Genomic DNA, 23967 nt, shown 5'->3' with positions numbered 1-23967 from the left:
ATCAAGTCTCACTGGGATATGCTTAAACAAAAATATGGGTCACACCATCGTCCCAATAACGGTATTTGATTTGTGCGTGTCACCATCATTGACGACAACCATGCTCTACGTATAATTTCTTAGACGACCTTAGGGGCCGTCCATAAATGACGTCACGCACCTGGGGGGGGGTCAGACATTTGTGACGGGGGGGGGGGGTGAGAAATGTGACGTCACATCAAAATGCGCAACTTTAAATAAATATAGACAACACGTTCTACTTAATTAAATAGACTTTTTAATAAATGTTTTCTCCTACAACATCAGAGTGTAGCGCCACATTAAATACGCACTATGACAATAGTTTAAGAGCTATTTGAAGCACGTTTTTTTTTTTGGGGGGGGGGGCAGAGCTTTGTGACGTCATATTTGAGGGGAGGGGTCTTACATTTTTTGACGCCGTGTGACGAGGAGGGGGGGGGTCCAAAATCGTCCAAAATCGCGTGACGTCATTTATGGACGGCCCCTTAGGCAATGGTTTTAGTGGAACGCGCAGAGGTTCCGTGTTGCGACATCCAAGGGGGGGGGGGGGGAGGGGGGTGGATTCGTTTCCGAGCAGCGCAGGCAAGCAACAGGTAGCTCCTTTTAGGGCCGGGCAAATCGGCGGTGGCGCGCAACGATTCGTGAACTGCGCCCCTGAACCCAACCACCTGAGTTTGATTCCCGGCCAATGGGTACGACCAGTCGGCGGTCGAGCGATATCCGAGGCCGTGTATGGGTGCCTTCCGCTTTACCAACGCACGCTGACCGGCCAAGCCCCTCCAGGCCTTCATCCAGCAGTAGACTGACAGGGGGAGCCGAAAAGAATGTTAACTCCTCTTCTTGGTTCTTTCGGTGAAGTCACGTAGAAGGGAAATAATACAATAATAAAAATAAAACATAATGAAATACAATTCTCACGACGTTTCGGCCACAACGCAAGCAGCCGTCCTCAGGTGAAGAACAGGTCTGTCGGAAAGACAGTCACGAAAGCTTTAAATCTTCACCTGAGGACGGCTGCTTGCGTAGTGGCCGAAACGTCGTGAGAATTGTATTTTATTATGTTTTATTTTGATTATTTTATTATTTCCCTTCTACGTGACTTTACCGAAAGGACCAAGAATATGAATCCCTGCAGTCACGAAAGCTTTAAATCAGAATGTTAACTCTTCGCGGATAAACGATAGGAGGGCACGTTCATGATATTTGCCAGCAAAAGTGGTGGGGGGGTGGGGGTGGCGTGGGTCGCAACTCACATCCAGCGTGCAAAGTTGCACAACAACAACAACAATAAAAAGGGCGTCAAGTTACCAAGTGTTTCCGAGCCCGCGTGCGTCCGTTCTGAACCGACGTCAACATTCAAATGTCCGTCGACGTCAGCTGGGGGGGGGGGGGGGGGCGCAGGGTTGCGGAGGAGGGAAGGAGGGTTGGTGGGTGGTGGTGGGTGGCTTGCGGAGTTTCAAAGCAGTGAGTCGCGGCTGGCCCTGCCTCATTGCTCGATCGACCCCCGTGGAGGGGCAAGCAGCAGACGCCGCTGGCGCAGTCGCGGCCCCGGTTATTTGTTTTTAAGTTTTTCTCGACAGGTCATCACGGTGAGTGTGAGTCGTCCTCGCCGCTGATTTTCCACTCTTTCGACCGCGTTTCGCCGTCGAGCGTGGGAGCGTTTTTGTCAAATTTACCGCCGTCGCAGTCATCTCTGGGGTTGTTTTTTTAGGGGGGGGGGGACAAAAGTGTTTGGATGTGGGCAGCAAGAGAGTGTGAAAATGTTTCGCTGTATTCCTGCTGTGGTTTTAGTTGTATTTTTGTTGGCTTGATCGTGCGATCTAACGGTGATTTGTGTGCATGCAAAGTTGCCAAACACGATTTTAACACCACCGGTATTTTAGGTAAATGTTTATTGAAGACGTTTGCTGTTACAGTAACCGAAATGAAAGGCGTGATATTGTAATCGCAACTGTTTATTCACGCGCGCGTGTGTGATTGCATATAGAGTACGTTGGAAATGTGTGTTTGAATGAAGCTTTGGAGCTTTGCAAGTTCCATCATAAATTCATATCAGCATTAGGAGGGCTATGCCTTAGTTTGGCTATTTGGAGTGAAGCTGACTCTGTGACAAGAGTTAATGTTACGTAATGCATTATCACCTGGGCATTCATTCTCAATAGACTTGTGTACAGAATCGTTTGACGTGGCATGATGCACACTGGCTTTGAGCGGGAGCTGTCTGCGTAGAGAAAACGTTTGTCTATGATGCTACCTGGATATCTGTACACCTTGATATCATTCGAGCATTAATGTACACGAGTATTCGTATGCATTCAAATGGATACATAATTGAGCATATATGGAGAAAAGTTTTGACCATCTCGTATTTTCTGATGACAGATTCGTTATAGCAACTGGTAAAACATCCATTTAGGAAATTATTGAAGAACTTTACAAAAAAGTTTTGAAGGTTAGGTTGAGCTAAACAAATGTTAAGGGCGACAATTTTGTTACACAAAAGTAAAATAACTGTTGGAGGCACAACGCTGGGGAAAAAAACACTTAAGGTGAGACAGAGAAATGAACCGGAGCTGGTTAATGGACTTTGAAAATGTAAGTTTCATAATGAAAAACAACATAGCAATTGTGCCTCAAGAGGACAGTTTAAATCAGCGCTTACCGCCTGCAATGATGTGTGGATTGTAAACATGGGACGTAACAAAGGCGATAGAGAAAACACTTAGCAGCGCAGGAAGTATGGAGAGGTGCATGCTGGGAATTACACTGAGAGACAGAAAGAGGATTAGAAAACACACACAAATCAGAGACATCGTATGTATGTTGAACCTCTTTCGCACCGTACGTAACCCACCGTGTTAGACTGTTAATAAAAGTAAGTGGACTTGCACAGGATGCGTCACGAGAAAGAATTATAGCCGATGGTCAAGCCCGGCGATGTCATGGCAGCCAACGCAGGGAGCAAACTTGGGAGGAAGATCGTGGAGGTGGAGCGGTTGAGATGAACTCTCGCACAGCAGCAGCAGTCAGCAAAAGAAAGTCGATTATGGCATTTGAAGACTGCGAGGGATGGTGATGGCATTGGCAGATCTTCATCCAGCAGCGGCTTGATCATGATTCTTGATGGTGGCGATGATCAGTACTTTGATAAACTGCTTGCTATCGTCAACGTTGTATGACTTTCGATATATACATTGACTATATGCATGCATACCGACTGCAGTTCGAAGCTAAGCGTACACAATTACCGTATAAAGTTATTTGGATTCATTTCTAGGATGGAGTGGTGTTGCAATGCTTAGCGCACTGCACTATGAACCTGATGACCTGCATTCATACTGGGCAATGGCTAACATCTAGCAATGCTAACTATGGCCTCCTACAGCAATCTGCACTGACCTAGCATGGTGAAGTATGGTCAAACAATCCCCATGACTGATGTTCCATGGGGAGACCTTCATCCTGCATTGGAGTAAAAAAAAAGGAAATAAATTTTTGTTGCAATTGCATGTACTGTGTAAAGAGTTGTGTGTTTAACCTCATAGTTACGTTTCGAACATTCTTAACAATTATGTAAGTTATTCCCTTGAGGGCGAATAGAAACTGCTGACATTAGAACAAAAACTATTTAAACTCTTTTTTCATTTTACCAGGTAAGGTCCACTGAGCTACATAGCTCGTTTTCAGAAGCGGCCAGCCGATAAATGCTACCGAAGCGAAGTGGCTTATCACCACGTGGAATTGTATAGCGAGCGAATACTCAAAATACATCAGAACGGAATTCCAACAGTTCACGTTAAACTAGTTTTGAAACCAGTTATCCCAGTGCTTCGGTTTACTCCCACGTGTACAAGTCACCCCTTCTGCCAAAGTTCGTGTTATTTTCAGGCAGAGGTGGAAACATCTCTACTGGCATCATGAACCACGCTGCGTTTGTCTTTCCCCGACAATCTGTCTGTCGCAATTCACCTGTGAATTCTACAACGCTGGGCATGGCTGCTTGGGACGCTCTCTTAGTGGACATGTGAAGAGATAGGCTCATCTTCATGATCACGAATCATCAGCAAATGTCTATCCGGCATGGGCCTGCCCATGCCGTTGCCACAGTTTTGCGATAAGAAAATACATCGCACTCCTGCAATGTAAATGCAATCTCCATGTTGGGCAACCCTTTATCTCTCTCCCATAGCTGCCAACCCATACTGGTCACCCAGATTCTTGCACAGGGAAATTGAGTCTTCAGGTCCATATAGCATACAGCCGTTTCAATACGGGGAAAATATGTTGGTCTGTTTGTGTTTCTCCCTTGTGATGGGACTTTGTAGGATGAACGCTGAGATTTATAAAGGCACGGCGTGACCAATACGGTCTGCATTGGTCTGCAATAAGGTAGGGCACTGATCAGGGGGTTGCCAGGTATGGTATCCTCTCCTTTGGCTATGATTCCTATACCAGTCTTGTCCTCTCAACCATCATCCCAATTATGGATGAGCCGTCCTGCCCAAGCCCACTAACTTCCGTAACAGTGATGCCTCTTGAGAGTCAAGCCATGCTCAAAGTATGTGCTGCGCCTGCAACGTCACAATGTGATGATGGCATTTTCAACCTTTGCTTTTTTTGGCCAAAACATATTTTTTTCACCCCAACCTCAAACAGCATTTTTGTTCATTTCCCAAACTTGCCATTTAAAGCGAGGATTGTGCTTATTCGCTCCGAATTTCGGTTAGCAAATCCTGCGTTTCAGCCACCCGTAACCAAGTTGGGTTTCCAGGCTTATTGAGATAACTCTCTCAGCCTGGTTACTAATGACTGCGCAACGACTGTAGTCTTCAAACGAGTTCGTCAACTCATTTGGCGATCGTTCTTGCTCTGAGAATGAACAAGCACATTTTTGGTTGACTGCTGTGCGACGGGGTAAGGGTAGTGCCCATTGTGTGAATTGGGTCGTTTGTGAAGAGAACCTCAGAAGCGGTTCTTGTGACATCACCTTCCACAGGCAGTTCTCGAACGCGCGGTGATACATTGCTCTGCACGAGACCGGAATGGATATTTCTTCATGCAAGTGACATTTTGGGCAGTAGGACCGTCGGGATAACATTGTTCCAAATGAAAATACGAGTGACTTTCGATACGTTAATTTGTGTATGGCGCTTTGTCAATCCACTGCTGGATGAAGCCCTCCCCTGCGCTATGTTGGTAAGTAGGAGTTGCTTGACCATACTTCGCCATTCTCGTCAGTGCTCAGCGCCAGTTTGGATATCACACGCCACTGGTTTTGAGCCGCAGACCAGGATTAAGCTCGCGCCTCTGGGTTCAGAGCGCAGCTGCGCGAACCGCTGCGCCACCGCTCCACACCCCCTCCTATAACGATATTAAATCAAATCGACGTGAAAACGTAATTCCACGTCAAGTGCGATAGTACACACACCCAGCGGAGAACTTAACGCTAACTCGGCAACGCACGGCGCTCGCTGCCCGCTCTTACCACCCTTGGATCATCATGTGGGGCGCGCTGGCGCTTTGTGACGCTTGCGGCGCGGCCACTGTTATTATCGACCTGCGGTTCGTCGCTCCACGAGACCAGAGGGAAAATCACAGAGGGCACGCGGGGAGCCAGACATGGACAGGCAGCAGAGCGTGGCCCCAATCCACGTGGGCTGGTGGGTGGGGGAGGCTATGCTGGTTGCGTGGCGTGCCATCTCCCCCTCCCTCCATCTCGCCTGCTCGTCGCAGCGTGAAGGGCAGTGGGCAACCGAGATTGTTCAATAGCCGTCCACCACGCGTGTTCGCGTGAGCGAGCAATTTAAAACAACAAAAAATCGGAACGAGATGCGAATGCTTCCAGGGTTATTGTTACGTCCGCCGTGGATCTCGTTAATAACTTTCCATGCAAATGCCGCCACATTTGATCGTGATTAATTGATTGCCCGAGCGACAGGGGAGGGCATCGTGGTGGCTTTGTGGACCCGTGCCGGTGGCCTGGTTTGCTGCTGGAGCCGTAGTGGTGGGCGCAGGGTGGAGTGTTTTTCATTTAAGTCGTGGAGAGGCCCCCGTAAATGCAATCAACTCGAGCCCATTGCTATCGCTCGGTCGAGCGACACTTGTTGAGACCCCAAGTGCCCTCGTCGCTCTCAAGGGTATCAAGTGTGGTGGGGGGGGGCTCTTTTAGGGTCTCTTGGGGTTATCGAGTGTTCTGGGCAGACTGGTGCGGTGGAAACGTCGCACAACTCCACAATTTCTGACATCGCACTTCTGTGCGCACTCGTCATTGCCATAATTTATCCTTAATAAATAATGTCGTAATAAAAATGCCGGTGCCACTAATTGTTGGTTTTATTCATTGACCCCAATCGCTGACTTTTTTGATAGTCGACTCATTAAAGTCTGCATTAATCTTATTACTTCCTTCACCGATCCAATATGAACAAATTTATTCCACTAAAAAAATACAAAAAAGTACAGCCCCTTTGTCAAGCTATTGCTGGATGAAGGCTTCCCCATACTATATTGATAACAGGAGATGTTAGCCATGTCTGAGAATACAACTCTGGTTTGCCAGTTCCACTTGAAGCATGTTGGCACAACACCTATGGGCTATCTGCCCACGGATCGTGATGATGGTGATAATTTCATATCAGAAACCACTATGATAACGCAAGTCTGATGGTGTAAAAATGTAATAATAACAATTCGTTCGAGTTTTGGAGTAAATGAACACGTGAAGAGTGAATTTGTGTCCTGTACAATTGAAGACAATGTCCCATGTGTGTGCACAAATACGTTCTGATGGATACATTCATTGCACGTCTGCAAACTCGTGCCGAGCTCATTCAGGAGGCCTGCCGTTTCATTTGTGTGGGGTGCACAGCTCCGAACGCGCACACCCCAACCCATTGCGAACTTAGCGCGGTGTATCCACAGCACTGAGCCGATGCACGCCATGGGGTGCTGCATCGATTAGCGGACACGTCAGCTCTTACAAGTTAAATAAGTCCTCGTCCCCGCGCTCCGGGACAGCCACAGCCACGGCGCAGCAACATCGAGCGCAAATATTATCTCCGCAGCGTACCCGACCAGACGCGGCTCCAATAGCCGGGCCATAAAGTCCCGGAGAGAGAGAGAAAAACAAATCTATTCCCACACACGGGGAAAAGTGTTCGCTGGCTAAGTCAACTCGGCGAGCCAATCCGGTTGGAGGCGAGGGTCATGATTGACGCAGCCAAGGCGAGTTACAAGCTGGCAAGACCTGCCGTGCCGTTGCTCCTGTATGGAGCTCACCCGGTCGCTGCATGATAACCCTCGACGTCAAAGGGCATCGTGGCTCGACCAGTTTAGGTACCGTAGGTCCGTGTCGCGTCGTCCGCGTCTCGCGCTGTCCCGAGGTTATAGCGGACGGGAGCCGGCGGGCGGGCGGGCGAGCGAGCGAGGGTTGCGTTTGAGCGTTGCTATTTATTTATCTTGGCGCGTTTGTGACTTTCTCAACGTGCTGAAACGGCGTAAGTGTTTGCTGTATTTTTTTTTTTAAATGTGTTCTATTGTTGTTTAATTTGGTGCCGTGAAATGTATTTTTGCCTGTGGGGTTTTGTCCATGCCAGATAGTTATTTTTGGAAAGTAAATCATACAGTCCAATGTATGTAAATACACAGTAAATACATCGTTAATGTCTGGTTTATAGTGTTACCCTTGTGTTAATTGTAATAATGTTTTGTTAATTATTTAATAATATTATAAAGTGGCAGTTTTTTACATATATTTGCAAATCACGCCGCTTGTATAATTCAAATATAATACGACCTTATGAATATCTAGTAATTTAAATACGATAACAATGTATATGATTTAACGCTTGAGTATACTTGTATATGTGTGTGTGTGCGTTGTGTGTCCATGTGTGCCGTAAAAACAACAGATATATGATCGTCACCATTTGTGATGATACCCGACATACAGTATTTGTAAAGTGCATTTAGTGTACGTTTACTTATCAATATGGTAGCTACTACAGTTTATAAACTGCCGAGCATTAACACATTATATACCAGATTTACTCCAATAACAAACCTCTACGAAGCAAATGAAGATGGCAATCTGACATTTACTCCGATAGGCTTAATGCATTTATATTTACCCATGTGCCAGTAATGCAGTGCGCTCCGGTGGATGTAAGCTGCGCTGTAGTGTCGATTTGGTGAACACTAAAAAATCCTGAAAGCGGTGTTGCTTCGCGTTAAAAAACAAACTGTATCGGGTAACTTGGACACGCAAAATAAACCTCGAATGAGGATAAAATCCAGTGTGGATCTACAACAAGTCTCAACGCGACCACGTATCAAGATTCCGCACATGCGGAGTAAGTGAGGCACATGCCCTGCTGCTATCGAGCACTTTGGAGGTGAGGGTTGGTGGATTAGACAAATTCACAAATCTTCCTACTTGTGAGCATCAAGCCAGCCATCTCCCGGCTTGCCAGAGTATGATGGCAGTACAGCAAGTGGATACATTCCCATCTGTGTCCCCTGTGTACGGGACTTGAGTATTTCCCTCCCTCGCATGCGTGGGGTTTCTCCAGGCGCTCTAGTTTCCTACCACGTATAAACACCCATTCATGGAGTTTACTAAACATCCTAATATAGGGCCACAGAGCTTGGGCAATTGTTGTTTACCTCCCTGCTGATCGATTGGCTGTGGTTCCCTGCAACGATAAATCATGCTCTCTCCTTAACAGCAAACGAAGACTGTGCACGTTAAACATTCTAAAATATGAACTATTAAAAAAATGCAATGATCGTATTGGTACTGGCGTATGTATGTTGAACTTATACCGGAGGTGTGGTGTGGTGATTTTTCCTTTCTAAAGGTGGAATTGTGCCATTGTACTTGGCTGTCGGGCGGTGTGGTTAACCGCACTCCCACCTGTCATCAACCCTCCCGGCTCCCCACCCCTGGCTATCGACGGCCTAAATCATTCTCATCTCTCTTCACAGGATGGAGGACGAGGCAGTGGTCGACCGTGGATACGTCTACCAGAAGCACAAGTGCGACGACGAGGAGGTGGAAGGTAGGCTTGGGCCACGTGGGGGAGGGGAGCAGACCGAGGTGTATAATGAGAGCGCTGTCCACTCGATTCTCCCACACCTCTACTCCCTTTAGCCAAGCAAGCCTAGTCATGTTTGTGCAAACTGGCAAGCCAGCCTATCAAGGGAGTCTCCCAGTGCCCATTGGTTGGTAAGCCGTGTTGGTATTAGCGAACTACGTTTTGAGGTTCGTAGCAATTTGATTAAGGATTTTTTGTAGTTTTCCCTCCAGCATGTGAATGGACCTTGGTCCAATGGATAGAGAGATGGATCTTGCAGATATAATATTTCCTGGGAATGGCAAAAAGTAGTTATTTTGCTCCCTTAATACGTGAGTGCACGCATTCGCAAAGAAACATTGAAACATTCAGAAACATTGAGTGGCACGCATGTTCTACCCTGATCCATTCTGCCCTGATCCCCAATATATTTGTGGGCACCATTCTATCCATAGGATAACCAAGGTTGACTTCTCACAAGGTGGTACTCTATTTTTGTTTATTAACCCCACGCAGATGGTAGGTCTTCGTGGACCTTAGACTTCATTGTAGAGCTCGTAAATACGCAAATCTCAAAAAAAGTAATCACAAAGCACTGAACAATTACGCGGCAGTATTACGGCCAAACGAGATGTTGTCCGGGAGCGTACGAATAGGAGCGAGACGTGTGGGAGCCGTGACAAACAACTGACAAAATATGAGCTTTGAAGGCACACTTTTAAAATATCAACAACAGAATCTGAGTCATGGATGCGAATAGGGAGTGCATTCCATAAGAGCCATGCCCCAGAATGCACAGTCACCGTTAGATCGAAGACGTGCCCTCGGGATGCAGAGAATGCCGTGATCTGAGGCGCGTCGGTTGCGTGATGTTTGACCGAGGGTTCAATAGGTCACGGATGTAGGTTGGTGCGATCCCTCTTGAAGCTTCAAAGGTTCACGCTAGAATGTTGACGTTGATTCCGTGCCTTACGGGGAGCCATTGCAAGGAGGCCAGGACTGGGAATACGTGTTCAGCAGGAGGTGTTCTCGATAGAACTCGGGGCTGCTGCGTTGTGAGCACACGGTGATCGGTTAAGGACCCTTGCTGGCAGGACGTGAAAGGAGGGCATTGCAATAGTAGACCCGAGAGAAGGCGAATGCATGGATCAACGTCTCTGCTGGGCACTCTGCCACATCACCATCTGACGTCGTTAGATGTTGTTAGCAGGCTTTTTTAAATTCATTTTGTTCAGGATTTCTGGTAAAAAAAAGAAAATGTAGTCATCGCACATCAAGTTTCGTCAGATCTTCAATACCGAGTGCATTAGCATAAGTATTGGCAAGTGAGCAATGTCGAAAGAGACGATGAGTGTTACTTTATCCATATTACTTGGTGCAAAATAACAGGACCTGACAGCATTACGAATACCTCGACCATGTTTTACCCCAACTGCAATACCATGCCCACACTTAGAATACAAAATGCAAGCACAAATGTAAGACCAAAGTAGTAGTGAATTATGATGCCGTGGTAATACAGTAATGATTATTTCATACGCATTCTGTTTTAATTGTGCAATGTCATTTGTTAGAAATTAATGGAATTATTTTAAAACAAACAGTATCAGATTGGAGGATATGGTGATTGATGATGTTGGTCAGGATGCCACTGCTGATGATGATGATACTGAAGATTCCAGTGTAACTTAAACCATTGATATGCCAGCCAGGGGCATACATTCAATCATGATGATGGTATGGACAATGAGGTGGATGATGTGAAAGTTGATGATGATGGTGCTAAAGGCAGTGATGGTCATGATGACAATTTTGATGCAGAGATCGACTACATATATACCTACTAAAAGTATGAGTGAAATAATGGTAATTATATGAAAGATGATCATGATGGTGGTGTTAACAACGATGATGATGTTGTATGTATGTAGAACTTTTTTCCCACCATACAATGCCAACTGCGCTAATCGGTGGCAGCGGTCGGAGTATGATGTTGATAACACTGACAATGGTGCTGTCAAGCCAGTGGTGGCGTCAAAGGCAGCGATGATGTTGATCATGATCATATTCAAATAATTCTAATAACAACAATAACGATTTACACAATTGGAACCTCATTTGCCAGTTAAAATATGATAATTGGTTTTTTACCCTTCTATCTGACAACAAAACTGACACTTTTTTTTTACAAGGAGTCATGTTTGCATAGACCACAATACCTGCAGCCATAATGCAAACAAAAAACATAACTCTGATAATATATAATATATGCACTGTGCTTGAAGTTGATTGGTCCACACCCGAGACAGCTTTCCTTAGAGCCTAGTCTCACATGGGTTGGACCAGCTGACGCCAATGAGGTTCCAATGGTGTAAATGCTTACCCCAAGCTCGCATACTCTGATGGTGCGTTGTCTTTGAGTTGTGCGCCTTTTGGCGTCATCTGGTCCAACCCATGTGAGACTAGGCTCTAAGGAAAGCTGTCTCGGGTGTGGACCAATCAACTTCAAGGACAGTGCATATATTATATATTATCGGAGTTATGTTTTGTGTTTGCATTATGGCTGCAGGTATTGTGGTCTATGCAAACATGACTCATTGTAAAAAAAAGGTGTCAGTTTTGTTGCCAGATAGAAGGGTAAAAAAACAATTATCAACAATAACGATGGTGTCGCTTCTCCCCCCCCTCCCCCCCGATTTGCCCGCACGCTGTCGCCCGCAGGCCACCATGCCATCTACATCGGCGTGCACGTCCCCCGCGGCCACCGGCGCAAGCGGAGGCACCGGCGGCGCGGGGCCTCGTCGGGCCGCTCCCGGGACGGGCGGCCGCGCGCCGGCTCCGCGTCCGACCCCTCGGACGCCGAGCTCACATCGAGCGGGGGCGGTGCCGGCAGCAGCGGCGGCGGCGTCGGCAACGGGGAGTGCGTGAAGAATTTCAGCTCCTCCGATGACTTGCTGCGGGCCAGTGAGTAGGTCCGGGCGGAGGGAGCTGCTCGCGCTCGGCGAGATGATGTCAACTGCCTCGCCGGGGGTACGGGAGGTCGTGGGTTCGATCCCCGTCGGTGACGGTGCCCGTTGTGTATTTGCATGTTCTCTCTCGCTCTCTCTCACCGTGGTAGTGTGGTTTTCTTTTCTCCGGGTCCTCTGGTTTTTTTCCCTCCGCACTCAGAATCAACGTGCGTTTAGAGTATTTGGCTGCTATCAATGTCCACGTGATAAGGCAATTCGTTGGGCTGTCACTTGTGCCCAGGTTGCTTCTGAAAAAAATCTACATAGCTCAGTGGGCTTTAACTGGTTAAACAGTTTTGCTTTATAGTTTAAATGGAGCCCTACCGGCCAGAGGCATTCAGAGATTTAATACCGAGAGGCTAATTCTGCGGTCGGCCTGGATCTTGGTGCAATGAATTAACCGGAATCCCCTGGCCAATTCCTCTCTCATCATAGCCCAACGCCTGGAGTCCTCCATCTCAGGAACTCTGGCACTTTATAGCTATGCCAATTTGGTGCGGTGCATTTGTGAGCGTGAAGACATTATTGCGAGTTTGTTGACTCAGTTACTTGCAGTGTTAATTTAACATCTAATATTCCTCCACTTGCAGTGAGCGACAAATACGAGTGGATGACGATGACACCTAACACACGGGACAACATTATATCAGTGTGACTGAACATGGTGTATGTGTTATAAAAAATATTATTATTGAGCTCACTGATTGTGCTTCTTCACATTGGGCGTTGGGCGATGGGGGGAATTGTCACTCCCCGCACACGACACTTAATAACCAAGGAAGTGGAATAGTATTAGACTCGACAGACTGACTAGATGCGATCCCAAGACTTGACTGCACAATTCCACGATGATTGTCGTCAACTAGCCTCACGCGGATTATTATTTTTTGTTAAACGATGTTAAAGAAAAAAAAAACGCCGACTGAAATTGACAGTGGCCACGTGACGAGCGGAGGGAGCCGCAGTCCCACCGGTGGGTCCGTTGCCCCCCCGTCGCCCCGCAGGCACGACCTCGCTGGCCGTCTCTCCGGCTTACGAGCGCATCCGCTACATCCTGGGGGACGAGGAGGACGTACGCACCCCGCAGCTCTTCACAGAGCTCGACGAGCTGGCCATGGACGGAGACGAGATGGAGTGGAAGGAGACTGCCAGGTCCTCACCGGTCCTCACACGCACACAGAACAAGGACAATAACAACAACAACAAATACAACAACACGTGGCACTCCTCTCGCTTCTCCACACAACAGGGTGCCGGATCGTCCTCGCTCATTGGTTGCCGACTGGACGAATGGGTTGATCCTGCAATTCATGACGTGACCCCGAGATCACAATTGGATTAAACCTGTGAAAACTTACATAAAACACTAAACTAAAACAACCTCCACAAAAATATACCTTTCCTCGTCTTGGTTCTTTCGGTAAAGTCACGTAGAAGTGAAATAATAAAATAATAAAAAGAAAACATAGAATAAAATTCTCACGACGTTTCGGCCACAACGCAAGCAGCCGTCCTCAGGTGAAGAACAGGTCTGTCGAACAGGGGCTGTCGGAAAGACAGCGCCCATTCGGACGCTGTCTTTCCGACAGCCCTTTCCTGTTTTTGACATTTGCAAAACGGACATTAATTGTTTTCTAGCTCTTCTTCTTGCGTCCTGCTACCACAGTGACATGTTTATCCACCGTTTGCGTGACCAGTGACCCACGAGCCCCCCTCTCAGCAGCAGCAGCAGCAGCGCCTTTTGGTTGACCATCGAACAAAGACGGTGGTCACGGCATCGCGCAGCGCTTTCAAATGCGCTTCTGCGTCCGTCTGGAACGCTCTTCTGATATTAGGAAGCCGCTAGAGCTATGCACTTTAAAATCTGCTTGCTTTGAAACCTCGTTCATTTGGAACTGCTGTTCGTGTTGAGTCTGTTGTCCTTCCCCCGCGCATCCGACGAGCGCGGTTGGCTATGTACCGTGCGAAGGAAGTTCAACGCACACGCGCGCAACGAGAGCTCCACGATCTCGGCTCACGGTCTCGTCGTTGTCGCCACTCGCCCCCGCAGGTGGCTAAAGTTCGAGGAGAAGGTGGAGGAAGGCGGCGAGCGCTGGAGCAAGCCCCACGTGGCCACCTTGTCGCTGCACAGCCTCTTTGAGCTGCGCACGTGCCTGCAGTCCGGCACGGTGCTGCTCGACCTGGAGGCCCACAGCCTCCCACAAATCATCGGTCCGTCCACCCCGTTAATTACCTCGCCATTCGTTACCAGCGATTTCGCTGGCTTATGCTTGCAGCATAGTAGGTCAATATGTAGTTGCCCCGTGCGCAGGTGCGAGAACCCATTGTGGTGTGCTGGGCTATTAAATGAAACGTGGAGAGCAAGTGTAATGCCGTCGTGGTGTAATGATTCGCACACTGGACTTGCAATGCAGAGGTCGCCGGTACAATTATCGCAACAATTTGCGACAATTTGCAAGTTTCTTAAATTTGACCTGCCTGTGTCCACTCAGCAGTATAAATGTGCACACCATAGTGGGTCAATCGACAGGTCAAGTGTGTGTGGTGTGGGTGGGTGGGGGGTAAAGTGTAGGTACTCCCACCTTTTCCAAGAATGTCTGACCGTTGTGGAAGAGTAGCCTAAAATACCGTCAAGATAATCGAAGCTCATTAAAGCACCTTTTGCTGTGGAGGCCCTTCAGCCAGCAGTGGCACGAGCAAGAGATGGCATTGCCGCACCTCTCTCACCACGCTCACCTTTGAAGCTCGGACCTCGTTAACGATCGTCCGTGTCCGAATTCCTCTGCTGTGGCGGCGTTGCAGAGTGCATCACCGAGAGGCAGATTGTGGACGGGCTGCTGAGGCCCGAGCAGCGTGAACAGGTCACCTTCACCCTGCTGCGCCGTCACCGCCACCAGACCAAGAAGTCGAACCTCCGCTCGCTGGCCGACATCGGCAAGTCCGTGTCGGGATCAAGTAAGAGAGATGCACCACTGGGGGCAGGGGGAGGCAGGGGGGCGGGGGGCTGGCAGGCGCTCGTTCGCTAGAACAAATTTGCCAGGGCCGCCAAACAGAGCCGCGCTTCTATCGTTCACTCGGAGGTGCGGGTTGGGTAACTGGCTGAACGAGATTTTCTCCGTAACAAATAAACATTTCATTGATCTGAATTGAAATGGCAGAAGACGTTCGGGAGACATAGAATAGATATGGACAACGAGGATGTGGGAGCAACAGATACGGACGACTAAATAGTTAAGTTTAAATTGCTCTAACTTTTCAATTTATGCTCCCAGTAATGTAATTCTATTGGCCGGATTTTCTTGAAATTCTCGAGAATAAAGAAGAAACCTCACAATACATATTGTCTTTGCATTCCATTACGTAAACAATGCCGATTACTTGCAGTGCTTCAAGTACAGGATTGTGAGAAGAGCACACAAATTACAGCTGTCAGGTTCCTCGACTGATAATCATAAAAACAATGCCCCTGATCCAGGGAATCCTCAATCAGTGTCGAGACTGAGCTCCGGGAAAATCCTGCATTGCGATGCTTGACATACGAGGTTGGAAACACTCCAAGCTCCGCACACATATATATTTAAGAGTTCCTTGCAGTATTTTAATCTTTTGACCATCTTGTAGCCCGATTCTACGGCATGCGGTTTTGCAGGCAATTTCCTATTCCCGCACTAACCAGGCTTAGCTTCCTAGAATTGAAGAGATGTTGGCACATTCAGTGTGATGTGGTCACAGTTGTCTTGGCTTTAAGAACCACCACTGCCAGGCCAGATCATGCAGTAGTCAATCTCGAAGTGGTCGAACGAGCTTGGGGATCGGTTGAGATCAGCCCTATTTGGGGTGATGAGGTCATAGGCGTGACATTCTGCGGGAAAATTAGAGGACTTTCACACAAACGTTAGGAAGTTCCCGTGGTATTTGCCTTTGTTCTTATCAAAAGATAGCCTGGGCACGGCAGCAGCAGCAGGGTTGGCAGAGCTTTGTAAAAAGCTAAACAACTGAAGAAATAAAAAAAAATTGCAATTTATCGTGGAAATGTTTTCCTGCAAGGCCACGTGAAAATAGATGGCAGCCTTCATAATGGTTTCGGTCAATCGTTTCCTATTCAATGCGCGGGCACGGACCCCTCCCTCACCGATGGAGTCTTTTTTTCCAGTCCAAATTTAAACTTTCTCTTCCATTGCGCACGCGTCCGGCTCACCGCACAGCCAACGTTGAGCTCATGTGACCAATTGATTTGTATTTGGGAGCGTGCGGGTCGATGCTGGGGTGATTTGTACCCTTGCGAATGATTTATTAGTTTTTTTTTGCTACCAGAACCCAGAGGCAACGTGGAGCAATGGTGCCCGGTGCCCCATTCACACACCGCTTTTGTTTGCATGAGCGGGCAAAGGGGTTTTTGCTGCCGTAACGTTGGAGACCATACGGGGTTGAGCTCGTTTATTTTGGCGGCATAAACATTTGTCGGCCCGGTGCGTGTGTATCTGCCCTTCGCTGTGGTAAACGAGAAAGAGGGTACAGTGGATTTGTTTTACGGGCAAACATTTTTGAGCCTTACACTTTACGTTCATGAAAGAACTCTCGCCGTATAAATAAAGGCCGATTGGCCCTTCAAAATAATATGAAAGTGCGGCATTTGTTTAAGCAAAGCGAACTCTGGACCTGCTTCCACCCTGTGAGTCTCGTTGGCAATCAGGCGCATGAAACAAATGCTGCTGCATTACAAGTTGTTATTTGTACGAGCACTCCATATAAACTGTGACGTATACACCATCATATGACTGTTGTTCCTGGAGGTATAATAACAACAATACATAATACGTAGAATTAAACAAAAACAAAAATGCAAGGCTGCATTTGCCAGGAGTGTAAAGCAGAAAAGATGCCCATATTTGTCATGAATACTAATAGCAGAAAAATGTATATAACAGTCTTCAAAAATACCCATTCTTTCAGCAGTATTCATAATGAATTTGGTAATAAAGGTTCGGGGTGTATTTTTACACTCACACCACGCCATTCAAACATTTGTGGAAATTGTGTACAGTAGTAAGTTTAAAAAATCAAAATGCATGTCGCGCGACACTGGATGTATTGTACATCCCATTTCCATCGCCTTTTAATCTATACATTCACGACTTCCTTTATTAGTTCGTGAGAGGCAAGCGCGTGTGATTTTCTAAAACTTTTACCTTCTCTCTGTTTACTTTCAATTCCCAACTCTCACGTGCTGCATTCTATACCTGTCCACATCGCATCACGACTCACTCACATCACGCGCAACGCCGCACCGCGCAAACCACGCCGTCCCATCGTACGTGCCGCTTGCACTCCCACACTCCCAATCGCTCACACGCACACTTCCTCAACTTAACTTTCAACATTCGCTCACTGGCCAAAATATGCACTCGCACATTTGCATTCATACCAAATGCACTTGCACACGCACACACACACAATTACCACAATTCACACGCACGCACGCACGCACACACACATCCGGCAACACACACACACACATCTGCATACATTGCCATGTTAGGCCGAGGCCAAGGTCCCATGCCTGGGGCTAATTTCCATCGCTCTACTGAAGATGTCAGGCTGCGGCACAGCCAAAGTCTTGGGCGCTTGAGTAAGTGTACAAACTCCACCGCCGCTGCTGCCTCGTGCTGCCCTGCTCACCTTCGCGTAACCCCCTCACCTCCTTCCCACCACTTCCTGCACGAGCCCCCCCCCCTCCAACCACCTCTGCCCCCACCACCCTGTGCCTCCACTTGCCAGCCTCTCCCCAAGGCACGCACGAGCTGCCCCGTGCACTGGCACCGCCACCCCACCCCGACCCCGTCCACTTCCCTCCCGGGTTTCGCTGCAACGCCCCCCAAGCCCGCGCGCTTTCTCATTCTCCCTCGCCCGCGTTCCTCTTCCGTTTCCTGGGCTGCTCCTGTTCAAACGGCGTGCGAACCGGTGCCGTAAGCCGTGCCAGAGCCCGCGAGCCGTGTTGGTGCGCGTGCCGCGCGAGCGCTGGGTGGTGACCGCAAAACCCCGTACACCGTGCACTGTCACGCTTCTCTCCCGCAGACAGCCCGGGTCTCTCCCGGAGGAGCCTGGGTATTGGGATCGGAAGTCTCAATGACATTTCGGACATGCCGGGAAAGGAACAGGTAAAAGCTCCTCTCTTATGCCCCACGAGCTCGCTGAATTGACGGTGTCTGTGGTAATTGCGAAGTGGCATGGCAACTCGGGTTGTCACCTGTTCTGGATTCCCAGAATCACCTTCGTTTTGAGGTCCTCGTAATCTTCTCGGATGTTTTTATCAGTTGAGTGATGATACACCACTCAAGAAAATGCACGTGTTCTTTTTTCTTCCCCCTATCTTCCCACGATGTCTTATTTTTTCTTACCTCAACGGTCAATGCTGTGACGGTCACCAACACCATGGTGTGAAATCTATCCCAGTGCGCGGTGGCCCTGTAGTGCAGCGTTGGGGCTAAGACTGCATCAGAACAGAGCTAGCACTGCTCATATCTTGGGTTCGAATCTAGTTTCTGGCCACTTGTGATTTAAAATGAGTTCTCAAATGTTGAGAGTTGATCGTTCTCAGCCGGGTCACCAGTGACTGCACACAAAAGAGAACAGATATAAATGTAATGTTCACTTGGTTTGGCAAATTGCAGTGCTGATTTGCGGTGTTACAATAGGTGAGCTTTCATTGCCATGCGAGAAGCAACCTCTATCGCAGGGTCAGTGATGAGGTCAAGTGCCTCTTCGTGTGGATGAGAGGCAACTGAAGGGAAACCATAAGTAGTTCACCTATCATGTCGTCTGCCAACACGTGGTGATCATAACACCGATTCCTATGAATGTATTTTTCTCACGACAAAAAATTCATAGCCATATTGGAATATAATTGCACGGACGTAAACAAAGAACCTTCATACAAATGTTGAAATCTTCATTGTTGAGTCGTGAAGCAATGGCCATAACTGTTGCTTTTAGTTTGCTATTCAAAGCCTTTGGTGACATTCGGTAAGAAAATAAGATTAGGCACACACTCGAACGCAAATATATTGCCCAAACTTGAATCCATAGTCAGGGTCAGCACATGACGTCTGTTTTACTTTACTCTAATTTTTTCAGTCTTTCAACTTTGGAAATAAGTGACCAACCTTTGACATATTTGTTCTGCGAGCGAGCTCGCTAATGGGCGTTCCTTTCCCTCAGCCCGCAAACGAGTCAATAATTATTCTATAGGAGCATGAAAATTATGCTCGCCAGTCTGGGAAGGGCCCTTTTTGACCCTGCGTACCCTTGAATTATTGGCACGCGTCGCTAAAACGCGTGCTCGCGCGCGCACACGCGCACATTAGCGCCCGCTCAATTCGCTGAAAAGAAAACTTCGACCCATTTCGCCGCTTATTAATTATGTGACGTATTGGGAGAGAGAAAAACTAAAAATTCTCCCGAGCAAAAAAAACGCCGCGGCACAGATCCTTTCGCTTTGGAGGCCACGCTGTTGTCGGACGCGGTTTAAGCTGCCGACAGTTTCCACCGACGATGCCGCGTTGATACGATGATGACCCCGCTCGGCTTGGCTCCCACACATCGCACTGCGCCTTGCCCGGCTATTGATTTGTGATGCCGGCAATTAATGTCACTGGAAACCATTGGACTGAACAAATATCTTTTTGCAATTAATTAAAACGGCAATTTTTAATTAAACTATCAGTGCCAACAAAAGGATGGGTGTGCGTATGTCTGTGCGTGCGTCTGCGGGGGAGGGGGGGGTGAGCGGTAGTGTAGTGGGTAGCGCTACGCTGCGCTTCGAACCCGGCAAGCCGAGTTCGATTCCCGCTCACGGCCAATACCAGTGGCGATGATCTGACCCGGTCCTGCGCTTCCCCTAGGTCGACTCAGCCTCGAATGAGTACCTGGTGCTGTGTGTAAACATCGCGGCCGGGCGTGGTACTGGCCACCCACCCCCTCGTGTGCCGTGCCGGCCTTCGTAAGTGCTCGCTAACGGCACTTGCCCCAACAGTCTGTTCGGGCTATACGGAAGATCTTTGTCTTTGTGTGCGTGCGCACGTATGCTGCCAAGGGGGGTAGCACGCCGCAACGTTCAGTTTTAATTACCGAGCCTTGCACGCCACGCGTGACAACGCGGCAAGGATGTGGCGAGTGCTTAAGCGACGCGAGCAACGCGCCCACCCCCCATCTCCCCTGCCTGTCCCTCCGCAGATGACCAACAAGTTCATGAAGAAGATCCCGCCGGACGCGGAGGCCAGCAACGTGCTGGTGGGGGAGCTCGAGTTGCTGGAGCGGCCCCTGGTGGCCTTTGTGAGGCTGCAGCAAGCGGTGATGCTGGGCAGCCTCACGGAGGTGCCCGTGCCCACAAGGTGAGCAGCGGCGGATGATCCTCGTAGCAAAAGTCGCTCCGCACGATGCTACGGGCCCCGCACTTTCAAGGGCCCCGCGCTAAATGCTTTCAAGCTATCAATTGGTGATTCTGCACTCGCTCTATTACTGTAGTACTATACTGCCTTCAACTTTAATTAACGGCTGGGTGTTTAAGGTTAGCGAATTGTCGTATTATCTGGCTGTGTAGCACATGAAAAAATACTATTACTTTACTATGCAAATAAAAAAAAATGCGTTTTAATATTTGGGTATTTTTTTTATTCAGCCCGCCTTTATAACATATGGTACAGGCCCTGCACTCCCTTAGTCCGGCACTGACGGCGAGCAGCGCGGGCGGTGCAACACACTTTTGGCCCACGCGGCCACACGTGTTGTTGTTATTATAACAGTAGTTATTATGATAGTTGTTATTACTGATAGTTGTTGCTATTCACTGTCAGCCATTATACTGGTAGGAATCTCCTGGTTACACCAGCCCACAGGGGATTATTGTGTCCGTCGTGCAGGGAGGGGCTGGGTGGGGAGGGGCTAGGTGGGGAGGGGCTGGGTGGGGAGGGTGGGGCTGGGTGGGGGGTGGGAGGGGTGGGGCTGGGTGGGCAGGGGCTGGTCACGCCGTGGTGCCCTTATAAAACTCAACGTTTCACCTACTCACTCCGGCTTGTGCCCGCCCTCACAGTCGGGCATATTTGTGGAATACACCACGCCGCCGTTGACCCTGGCCACTGACCGAGCAACCCACCGTTCCTACCAGCTCCCTCCGCAGGAATGTGTTTATGCATGAAGGCCTGCCCAGTCCATCTCTAAATGATCCTGGGATGTAATAATCTCCTTGGCATGCAACACGCAAGTTGGATCACATTACCAATACAAAAATATATATAACAAGTAAGATGTTTACTTTTTGTTGAGGGTTTTATTTCAAATTGCTCTCTTGGCATCACGATGGTAAATTTACCATTTCTGAGCTCACACAGTGAGTAGTGAACCCAGTTTAATCACGGGTGGACTAAATCCCAGATTCAAACCCCGGATCTCAGCAGTGTCATCCCACCGTGCTACCTCCTGAGCCACCTGGCTGCATTGTTAAAAAGCAGAGAGTAAAATTCTAGATTTGAAGCTTTCGTGACTGCAAGGATTCATATTCTGAGGTTTTTTCGGTAAAGTCACGTAGGTAAAAAAAAATTTACATTTAAATTAATTTTAATTTTTTACCTACCTAAAATTTAAATTAATTTTAATGTTTTACCTACGTGACTTTACCGATAAAACCTAAGAATAAGAGAGTAAAATGTTTCACTTCACAGCTGTGAAGTGAAACGAACAGAGGGATTGGCATGATTCAGTGGGCATGATATATACTGGTGCATCAGTCGAGGCTACTTTATAATTCTTCAACAGGAACACTTGGACCACTGAGAAGTGTAATGGGGACACTCAATGCATGGTGATGTTTAGCACAGGCGCTGTAAACACAGTGTGATGTAACATGGGCAGCAGTTACACAATAATATAATTCCATTGGTCCTTCTCTCTATGTCCTCTACATCGTGGCCTGTGGGACCTTTGTGCTGATAGAAGCTACCTATGATGATATTGGTCACGTGAGCCTACGTGTTAAACAGAAGCTACCTAAATGCAATGTTGTTTTTCGTTATTTTCCAGACGATTTAATGGTTCGCTCTTGATTTCTTTGATCCCTGTTTATCTCGGGTGGGAACATGGGATTTTAATTCACAATTTCAGCAGTGCTGGCTCGGTTTGTTTGCTTAGCCACACAGCCACTTATAGTGCAGCAATGGTTTAATGTGCCTGACTCTACTCATGAGCCCCGGGGAGTCAAATCCGGTCCAAAGTTTGCCTGTCCAAACAATTCCTGTTGGAAAGCATTTGTCCGGTAGATCGGTAGGCTAATGGACACATTTGTTTTTAATGTTTATGCTGAGAGACGAATTCCCAACCTAACCCTGAACATTTTCCATTGCCTGTGACCAAATCATCAATAATGTCACGTGCCCAACCTCGTCAGATCACGGAAGCTAAGCAAAGTTGTTGATCCTGGACAGTGGTCACATGGGCGAACACCACACATAACCCTGTGGTGTAGACTGTGTGGTGGACAATCAGAGGGATTGTGCAGCATATTCAATTCTGGTACTGTACTTCTATGCTGCCACACCTATGATCCTCACTATTGCTCAGCTGCACTGACCAGCATGCCGATGAAATGCAGCCAGATCACCTGCAGGGTGTGTGGGAGGGCCCTCATCCAGCAGTGGCATGTCAAAAGGTCTGAACATGCACTAACATGCATAATGTACATGTACACACATGTACATTGTACAAACATGCACATTGTTCGTGAGCCACAGTCGCCCATCACCACAGCACAAAGTGAGCCCTGTTACAGCTTGCAGTGCAGCTGTTTTAGATTCACCAAATGAAACGCAAGCAAGCGCCCATTCATTAACGCCACTGTTACGTTGGCGGACACATTAAAGCTTCAACACGGAGAGCATAACGAAGCAATTATTAATCCTGCACTGGTGTTTGTATTTACCCCCCTTAGACATTTTGTCCCCCTCGCCTGCAATGTAACACCATGCTGCGCGCGTGCATTTTGATATTGTGATAGTACATGTCTGTTTATTTGCGTGGCAGCGAGCGTTGCGCTGCGACGCGGAATTCGATCGCGCTCTCTGGCTCTCCGCGGTGCGCGTTATTATTTACGCTACATTATCCTCGTGTCTGAATTACGTTCAAATTAAAGAGGATTTAGGGAAAGACAGGCGTTGGAGCCAGCCAAGGTTGGAGTTACGTGGTCACATGCCGGGCAGTGCCAGCTTTCACAATAACAAAAAGGCCATTGTGATTTGTACTGTCGACCAAACGAATGAATTTAAAAGGCACAAAGAACGTGGCATGCGAGAACGAGAGCTTTGATACGTGTGGGACATTCCGAGCTGCTGCCAATTGCACCCGGCACTTGATCCTGCGAGTTGTGCCAATGCACAGAATGGGGAGGAGACTGAGTGGTGCATCCGGAATTGAATGGCTCATCATCGTCATCATCAGACGTTGTCTATCCACTCATGGAAGATGGGCTCCAGAAGCCATCGCCTTCCTCATTGGAGTGCTGCTACCATCCATCTCACTCTCCCGCACACAAACCCGATGCCATCGCTACGTCTCGCCAGTGATCGCCATCTCGGATGCATTCTCTCCTAATGCTGCCATTCTGTCACCAGTCTTGTCCATTGGCTATCAACCTATCGAGCAAGCTGTCCTGCTTTTACTTTTCTGAATTGCTTGGCTAAAATGTTGCATTTGTGGCCAGGTCGCATCTGATAAAGAGCTACATAGCTCAGTGGGCTTTACCTGCTAAAACAACGAATATTTGTTATGGTTTAATAGTTTAGTGCTACATGGCTATTGCAGAGTATTTCGCATTATAA

At 48.0% G+C, this 23967-nt stretch overlaps 1 protein-coding gene across 9 annotated transcripts in view; it reads left to right on the top strand.

Moving 5' to 3' along the window:
- Positions 1-1474: 1474 nt before the first annotated feature.
- Positions 1475-23967, top strand: part of LOC133350543 (electrogenic sodium bicarbonate cotransporter 1-like) — a 52964-nt gene continuing 30471 nt past the window's right edge. The window contains exons 1-10 of one of the 9 annotated variants that reach the window (XM_061564970.1): positions 1481-1610; positions 4347-4410; positions 9007-9080; positions 11817-12059; positions 13108-13255; positions 14154-14314; positions 14906-15058; positions 17643-17732; positions 18179-18261; positions 20336-20493. In XM_061564970.1, coding sequence (XP_061420954.1) covers positions 9008-9080; positions 11817-12059; positions 13108-13255; positions 14154-14314; positions 14906-15058; positions 17643-17732; positions 18179-18261; positions 20336-20493 — 1109 coding nt within the window. In that variant the 5' untranslated portion in view covers positions 1481-1610; positions 4347-4410; position 9007. Of the gene's footprint in view, positions 1617-4346; positions 4411-7223; positions 7357-9006; positions 9081-11816; positions 12064-13107; positions 13256-14153; positions 14315-14905; positions 15059-17642; positions 17733-18178; positions 18262-20335; positions 20494-23967 lie in introns of those variants that run through there. The other 8 variants (XM_061564969.1, XM_061564971.1, XM_061564966.1 and 5 more) reach the window with 8 other exon arrangements.

This window comes from Lethenteron reissneri, chromosome 34 (genome assembly GCF_015708825.2).
Source record: "Lethenteron reissneri isolate LAM-NWPU_2019-01 chromosome 34, ASM1570882v1, whole genome shotgun sequence".
In the NCBI taxonomy this organism is placed as follows: domain Eukaryota; kingdom Metazoa; phylum Chordata; class Hyperoartia; order Petromyzontiformes; family Petromyzontidae; genus Lethenteron; species Lethenteron reissneri.
This window is presented reverse-complemented; position numbering and strand designations above follow the sequence as displayed.